This window comes from Glandiceps talaboti, chromosome 1, assembly GCF_964340395.1.
Source record: "Glandiceps talaboti chromosome 1, keGlaTala1.1, whole genome shotgun sequence".
Lineage (NCBI taxonomy): Eukaryota > Metazoa > Hemichordata > Enteropneusta > Spengelidae > Glandiceps > Glandiceps talaboti.
This window is the reverse complement of record NC_135549.1, coordinates 3,277,120-3,286,160: the sequence shown is the minus strand read 5'-3', so window position 1 is coordinate 3,286,160 and position 9,041 is coordinate 3,277,120. Positions and strand designations below refer to the sequence as shown.

At 33.5% G+C, this 9,041-nt stretch overlaps 1 protein-coding gene across 1 annotated transcript; it reads right to left on the bottom strand.

The window, feature by feature from the left end:
* Positions 1 to 4,119: 4,119 nt before the first annotated feature.
* LOC144443296 (kappa-type opioid receptor-like) lies at positions 4,120 to 5,250 on the bottom strand. The gene has a single exon (XM_078132737.1). The coding sequence runs from the start codon at positions 5,248 to 5,250 to the stop codon at positions 4,120 to 4,122; it is 1,131 nt and encodes a 376-aa protein (XP_077988863.1).
* Between the last annotated feature and the right edge of the window lie 3,791 nt (positions 5,251 to 9,041).

Here is a 9,041-nt window from a genome sequence, read left to right as displayed (position 1 = left end):
ACATTGGTATTACGGTTTCCAAACTATACTGGCAAAAGTAGTTGTCAGTTGACGTGCATTCACTTCCAAGTGTGCTGGGGTGCTTTGTGCAGACTTTAACGTACCCTTCAATTCAAATGCACCCTATGAAATGTCTACTGTCCAGATTGAATTGCCAAAAATGAAATGACCTTCAGACAAACTGACTTATCAATTGACGGCACAGACTTATCAATTGATGTCATTGACTTATCAGTTGACGCAAGTGACTTATCAATTGGGGGCACTGATTTAACAATTGGTGTCATTGTCTTATCAATTGACGAGTTCGACTTATCAATTGACCCCGTTGACTTATCAACTGACTTATCAATTGACGAGTTCGACTTATCAATTGACGCCATTAACTGATAATTTGACGCCATTCGCTTGTGAATAGATGTCATTGACTTACAACTGGCGAGTTCGGCTTTTGACGTGAATTACGCTCCATATTAGTCTCAGGAGGGTAGTTTGCATACTGGTTCACACCTATACCAATCCATTCTAATTAAAATTATGTGTAGTGAACTTGGCGCTATTTATTTATCTACCTCTATTTCCTACTGTTATTGTCTTTCGATTGTTCTTTTTTTGTTCTGTGAACGTCTTGTACATAGATCTGACTCAATACCATAACATGGTGCTCAGTCACAATAAATAGGAAACCGAGGCAAATGAAGAAATCGCGCCAAGTTATGTACATCAGATTTTCATCAGATTGTACCAATATCAGTCATATTATAGTATAAAAGTCTGAATATCATCATTTTACAGTAGTCTGAATATCGTGATTTTACAGTAGTCTGAATATCATCATTTTACAGTAGTCTGAATATCGTGATTTTACAGTAGTCTGAATATCGTGATTTTAGAGTAGTCTGAATATCGTGATTTTACAGTAGTCTGAATATCATTATTTTTACAGGAGTCTGAATATCATTTTTACAGAAGTCTGAATATCATCATTTTTACAGTAGCACAGACGTGACACTGCCGTCAGCGGTAATAGAAAATACAGAATGTGATACGTGTGAATATGTAACCTTGTTACGAAAGCACACATCCTTGCGCACTATAACGTAAATGTAGAACCTGAAGCACTCCGATAAAATATTCATGGTCATTAAAACCTGCATCAATGCATCTGCGAGTCACGATTCAGGCATTCCAAAGAAATCTATTTTTTGTCATGGTTGTAGTCGAACATGAATGTATCAAATTTAGGATGAAAAGGTTAAAACATAATCTCACTTTTCCCAAAACCCCAAGGCTTTCTCACTGGCGAGAATCGCATACATACATATATACAAACATACATACATACTTACATAGACAGAGACAGACAGACATACATACATATATACATATATACATATATACATATAACAATAAAGATAACAATGTTGGTTTTTATATAGCGCTTTCCCACACCGTGCTCAAAGCGCTTTACAATTATTACCCCTGGCTAGGATCAGAATGGCACACGGGGAGCATACAATCCATTGCAGCGCATAGGATTAAAGCCTTCACATTGCAACCTACATCCTACCAGGTCCCCAATTATACAGCTGGGTTGACTGAGGCACAGTCGTGGTTCAAATCTTGCCCAAGGACTTTAGCCACTCAGAAACAAACAGCAGGCAGCGACGGGGCTCGAACCTGCAACCTGTAGATTCCAAGCCGGTCACGCTAGCCATTCACCCATCATGACTCCACATATACATACATACATACATACATACATACATACATACATACATACATACATACATACAGACATACACAGACAGACAGACATAGACAGACAGACATACATACATACATACATACATACATACATACATACATACATACATACATACATACGTACGTACGTACGTACATACATACATACATACATACAAACACAGCATTTCGGAAATAGTGCTGACGTCACGCTTAATTTATACACGCAATAAATGGCATTTTCGCAATTCATACAGTCATTCACATTCAGGTTTTAATCACTTGTAAAATCATGAATTACAGTCAAAGGTATTTACAGAGTAGCAATTAATATAACTGATATAACTGGAGTTTGTGACTGAACCTATTGAAAATGTCAATTGTATGATAATAAAGCCTTTACAGGTGTGCTTGTCAATCTATTCAAAGTAGGTATCATTAAAATCAACCATAAAGTAACATTATTTGGAATACCATTAAAATACATTTTATAGATCGCGATAAATAGAACAGAAACAAGGAAAATTACAATAGCGGATGGAATGTTTGTTTCGATTGGCTAGAATGAAAATAAAACACTTTTTAATTTTTCTTCAATCAAATACCTAAGGGTGAATTGAAGAAAAAAACTAGTATACAAGCTGTGTCCAAGACGGTATCGAGCAGCCCTTTTTGTAATAAATCACATCTTATATAGTTATAATGATAATAAATTAAATAGTATTTTCTTTTAATCAGCGGAAGAATAGTTTAAACAATCCTCCAATGAAAGAATGTGTATTATTGACAGGAATAAGGAGCTTTTCGATTCATTAACATAAAAATATAGATTTTACATATAAGAAATTTTAAACAAAACTCAATGCGTTGCTTGTTTGTTCTAAATAACTACTATTTCACCTTCAAGTGAAATGTTCATTCTCCTTCACAGAGCCCGTGTTCATCTAGCAATTTTTCCAAAAAATTAATTAGTTTTTGAACAGAAACTATAAATCAAGCTTTAAAAAACAAGTATTAACAATCGAATCATCAAGTATATAAATGTTATTGTTAATGTTTAACCTTTCATAGCAACCTTGCAGGTAATTGGCGTTTCAAGTAATATGTCTGAGACTTACAATACTGACTCCATTATATCATCATACAAAATACCCCAAACGTGCGATATAATAACACGTAATCTGGTCGCAAAACCAGTACAGTAACCTTGCACCAAATCCATGAATTATGACACTTCTAAGATAGGACTTGTTTTATGAGCTACCAGAAATTCAGTTTTTGCGATTAAGTAAAACGTGTTATTCCGTAACTCCTAAATACCAAATCATAATTTATATTTGTCGTACTACGTAATCAAAGCACCCACAGAGTCGACAACATGCATAACATAATCAAAGCGCGAAGGAGATGTATAATTAGCCTTGCACAGTGCAGTAAGAAGGTTTTATTTTTTAATTTGTGAAAAGGGAAATTATTTTTTTATGATTATCACTTAATTTTTCCCGACACTAAATCATCTCATAGTAAATATGTGGTTATCAAAAAGGTGACCACTTAAAGACATGTGACTAAATATACAAAATGTGTCAGTAAAATCATTAAAATGTAGACATTCAACAGTGATTGTTTGATAATATCTAGGCAAAACAGATTATGCTTAACGTTTTACGTCTTCACTGACGTTTCATAACAGTCACGCCCAATTTCAATCACAGTAAACATCGAAGAATTAGCGATATAAATAAATATATATATTTTTGGATATATTGAATACACGTATACCCTACATACAAATTTATCAAAATGTGGTGATAAAATTTACAGGCACATTGACATTTCACTAGATCGTGTAAGCCTTAACTCTTACAAGTCAGGTTCCCACCAAATGTTAATGTTTGTGTTCTTTGATTTCGATTGGAGATCTGTCCTTTTAGTGAATAGAAAGAGGAGAAATTGCACTAAATGCGTTCTTTGCCTTAGTTTTTCAACGTCATGTTCAGTAGAAATGATTCCTCTTCTTAACATTATAACATAGAATCAATGTTTTGAGCTCACCTTTATCCGTTGACATAGCATAATACTGTTGTACTTAGTTGAGTATAATTTATGGTACTTTGTTTTGTATATGCATACCATTTCCATAGTACATAGATATATATATTCAATACTACAGACATCTAATTGTCTATTGTAAATGTTTTTTAACATTTGAATACTTTCAGAGTTGCCAATTCCAGTCTTTGCAAACTAAATTTGACATGTAAAGGGAATCTATATAACTTGCGACTTTATCCAAAAATGAAACGGCTTCTCGATTTTAAGCTATCTCCGAAGGTTGCAAGTTATCGTTTGTCGAGTTAGTAAAGTTAATTTTCAAAAATTGGTAACGCTGGTAACTACGCAAGGTGGAGAATGCTCTGTTGAACTAAAAGGTGTCATTTCCCTTTCGATGTTTGTACTTGAGTTCTTCATCACGCGAGGGTTTCGTGCATTTCTCAGTTTCAAAGTGCAATGTCTGAGGAGACGAATGTCCATGGTGAACGCGTCCCGGAAAGCCTTTCTATATCTCGAGCTCACTGCGTTGTAGATGATGAGGTTGACCGAAGAATTTATTTCGAGAGAGAAAGTGCCCAGGTTGGCAAGACAGATAATGACATCTTGGGAAATGTTCACGCCGTCGTATCTCCACAGTAGATAGGTGATCATTAGTACGACTGGTGGCAACGTGAAAATGAAGTAAGCCAGCGCTGTGGTCAGACATACTCTCATAATCTGATGTTCATGGGTACGTATGGATCCCGATGATCCATTATTATGAACTCTCCGTACCTGACGAATAATGATGCTGTACACACTTATGACAACGCACATGAGACATATCGCAACGACCACATAAATGGATTCAAAAATCACTTCTGGTAGTCTACGACCGTCTAAGTCCATCCTCAGACATGCTGTGAACATTTCGAGACTTAGAAGAATTGCCAATGACCAAGTAAAAACGATAACCTGAACAATGCGACTTCTTTTGTGAATGATACCCTCTCTGTACATAACAGGCTTACAGAATGCCATATAACGCTCTACGCTGAGTACGGTGACCGTAAAAAGAGAAACATACTGCGTGATTCGAGATAGGAAAACATCAACGCATAATAAAGGCACGCTAGTATGAAACATGCTCTGGTCACGAAGAGCACAGATCCATGTAAACCAATGCGTCGATAGGTGCAAGAGATCTGCCACAGCCAAATTAACAAGGTAGGCATTGGTAGCTGTTCGCATGTATGCAACTCGTAGGACAACGAACATGAAGGCCAGGTTACCAACGATACCAAGTGAACAAATGCTAAGTCCTGCGATGTACTGAGTGTTAGAATCACTTATGCAACTTGGGAGTTTAGATTCTGCTTCGCAATGTATACCATAATTGTTAGGGTATTCGCAGTGTTCAGTTGTATTCGATTCCAGGGAAGTATTTCGATTTACTACGTACGACTGCATCTTACCTTCGAGTTGTCACAGTGCGATGGTCAAAATACACATAACACTCGCACAAAGGTAACGAGTGAAGTTTCCGTTGACGAACAGGTGCAACGGTAACACTTAATTTATCAGTGACTTCCTTTGCTGTTACTTCATGTCCACCTTCATACTCTATCGCCAGGTATGAATAAACTATCAATAGTGAAAACTTCCTCCAAGGTGTATCCCGTCGATGTCATGCGTTGTCATCCACGTTATTTCTGAATTGTCAATTTCCAAATGCTGAGTCTTTCATTTTATACCTAGACAACAAGAGTGTTGTTGAGATATGCGAGGGCGGTACATGTCACATTGACGTAACCATGGATACGGTTTCCTTGTTATCCACTATATGCCACAATAGTACAGTATATACTGTATTCCAATTTATAATGTCTACTGAACTTAAGGAAATTCAATGTTAAAGAATGAGTTTACATGACGATAATATTTGAAAAAAATTGATCATTGATGACGTTAATAGATCATATCGACGTGTGTGATCTATTATTCCCATGATGGTTTGCGCAAACTCGTCAGCTGAAAAGTGCAAGTGTGACATTATGGAGAATGGAAATGATAACGTGTTGCTTGGTTATCTGTATACAACGCATACCACACTAGGCACGTTTGTGATTGTGATGTCATCCCTCCGTTAAAACTAAAACATTATACAAATTCAAAATAAAACCAAGAGTACGATCCAAAAGTTCAGCTTGATCGTCTGCACTCATTTTAGAATGTCACAGCTCGTGTCGTTAATTTTACAATGTAAATTCGATCACATTACTCCGGTACTGATCGGTACTCATTGACTTGCACAGACTTTAAGTTGAGGCAATGATCCAAAAATTTTACTTGTCACTTTCAAGGTAAATAATCACGTGGCACCATAGTATTTACATGTAATAAGGCTTATGGTCAGATGGCTTTTTGAGTATAGACCTAATCTCTGTAGAACTCAGCCCTATTTAAAATAAAGAATGTGGACATTCTCATATATACATGTACTGTAAAGACACACTCTATTCTATAGCACTTTATCTAATATACCTGCTCGGTTTTTGTACTTCGCATTGTTACTCCTCTGACAATTTTTTACTTTTTATACACAATGTTTTGGATATTCTTGTGCGTTTGTAAATTCTCATTCTCATTTGCATATTATAAACTTTCCAAATATTGTACAATGTGCTGAAATACTAGCGTAAGGAATTTTTAAAAAAATGATAAATAGACATATAATACTAATTAACCATATGTATTTTACCTACAGTAAATGATTAATCAAAGTTACAAAGTGTGACAAAATGGCAATATCTACAAACTGTTAGTTGCACCAAAATTGTGTAATAAAATGAAATTCACTCATTTAACCAAAATTGTGTAATTAAATGAAATTCACTCATTTAACCAAAATTGTGTAGTTAAATAAAATTCACTCATTTAACCAAAATTGTGTAGAAAGATGAAATTCACTCATTAAACCAAAATTGTGTAATAAAATGGAATTCACTCATTTAACCAAAATTGTGTAAAAAGATGAAATTCACTCATTTAACCAAAATTGTGTAATAAAATGAAATTCACCCATTTAAACAAAATTGTGTAATGAAATGAAATTCACTCATTTAACCAAAATTGTGTAATAAAATGAAATACTCATTTAACCAAAATTGAAATTGTGTAATAAAATGGAATTCACTCATTTAACCAAAATTGTGTAAAAAGATGAAATTCACTCCATTTAACCAAAATTGTCTAATGAAATTAAATTCACTCATTTAACCAAAATTGTGTAGTTAAATGAAATTCACTCATTTAACCAAAATTGTGTAGAAAGATGAAATTCACTCATTTAACCAAAATTGTGTAATAAAATGAAATTCACTCATTTAACCAAAATTGTGTAATTAAATGAAATTCACTCATTTAACCAAAATTGTGTAGTTAAATGAAATTCACTCATTTAACCAAAATTGTGTAGAAAGATGAAATTCACTCATTTAACCAAAATTGTGTAATAAAATGAAATTCACTCATTTAACCAAAATTGTGTAGAAAGATGAAATTAACTCATTTAACCAAAATTGTGTAATAAAATGAAATTCACTCATTTAACCAAAATTGTGTAAAAAGATGAAATTCACTAATTTAACCAAAATTGTGGAATAAAATGAAATTCACTCATTTAACCAAAATTGTGTAATAAAATGAAATTCACTCATTTAACCAAAATTGTGTAATAAAATGAAATTCACTCATTTAACCAAAATTGTGTAATAAAATGAAATTCACTCATTTAACCAAAATTGTGTAGTTAAATGAAATTCACTCATTTAACCAAAATTGTGTAATAAAATGAAATTCACTCATTTAACCAAAATTGTGTAATAAAATGAAATTCACTCATTTAACCAAAATTGTGTAATAAAATGAAATTCACTCATTTAACCAAAATTGTGTAGAAAGATGAACTTCACTTATTTAACCAAAATTGTGTAATGAAATGAAATTCACTCATTTAACCAAAATTGTGTAGTTAAATGAAATTCACTCATTTAACCAAAATTGTGTAGAAAGATGAAATTCACTCATTTAACCAAAATTTGTGGAATAAAATGAAATTCACTCATTTAACCAAAATTGTGTAGAAAGATGAAATTCACTCATTTAACCAAAATTGTTTAATGAAATGAAATTCACTCATTTAACCAAAATTGTGTAATAAAATGAAATTCACTCATTTAGCCAATGTATATAGGAATGATACAACAATTGCATATACACAAAGATTAGCCCAAGTGGCGGACCAAAGAGTGTCGCTAGAAACTGTATTTATGTTTGCCATTGTAACGAAAATGTCAGGAAAATGAAAATTACCTTTTTGACCTAACTGCATCACTACTTACACAAAATATTCACGTATGTGTAAGTTTCTAGAAGTGCTAGATGCAATGGCACCATCAAAAGTGAATTCCGTTGTTACTATGGTGACCGAAATTGTGTAATAATATGAAATTTACTCATTTAGCCAGTATATTTAGCATAGAAATGGTGCAAGAGAAAGAGATCTAAAGACTAGATCAAATATGTGTTCTAAGTGTACTTTAAGGATGAAGTGGCAACAAATTGTTTTTCTATAATAGGGTAACTATATACTGTAGTTGATTATGCTTGTACTAACATAATATAGAAATAATACTGTAGTAATAATAGACTAATGCTAGGGTTTATTTGCTTAGACTACCCAAGCTGGAGTAAAAGTAGTCATTTAACGAACATCTGTTGCCATGGTAACCAAAATAACCACTTTATGTTGAATTTTGCTAACATTATCCATAACTGTTACACGTTTCATCGCCCATGGCATTTGAAGGTTAGTGACATCCATTGTAACACACATGAAATGAAATAGGACAGCTGCTTTCAAGGAAACATAAGGTTTTAAAATTACATATTTGGCAATATAGTAATGATTTTGATAATGAGATGCTACAAACATGCAATCTAGTGTAATTTGCAATTTGTAATTTGCCTTCAACAAAAGTAGTCATTTTATTAACCTTGATTATGCGGTGATCAACTTTTAACAAAAATATGTTGTTTATTATAATATAATCAAAGTGCTTCATCAGAAACGGATTTCATTGTTACCATGAGAACAACAATGATAAGATACAAATAGTCGTTTTGGCCTAATTGCGTCATAGTTATGCAAAAGTTAGGTTATTTCTGGTCCAATGGCACAGTCAAAAGTGACTGCCGTG

What these genes read in the sequence shown, in the direction of transcription:
- LOC144443296 (XM_078132737.1), bottom strand. Translation starts at nt 5,250, where the DNA reads ATGCAGTCGTACGTAGTAAATCGAAATACTTCCCTGGAATCGAATACA.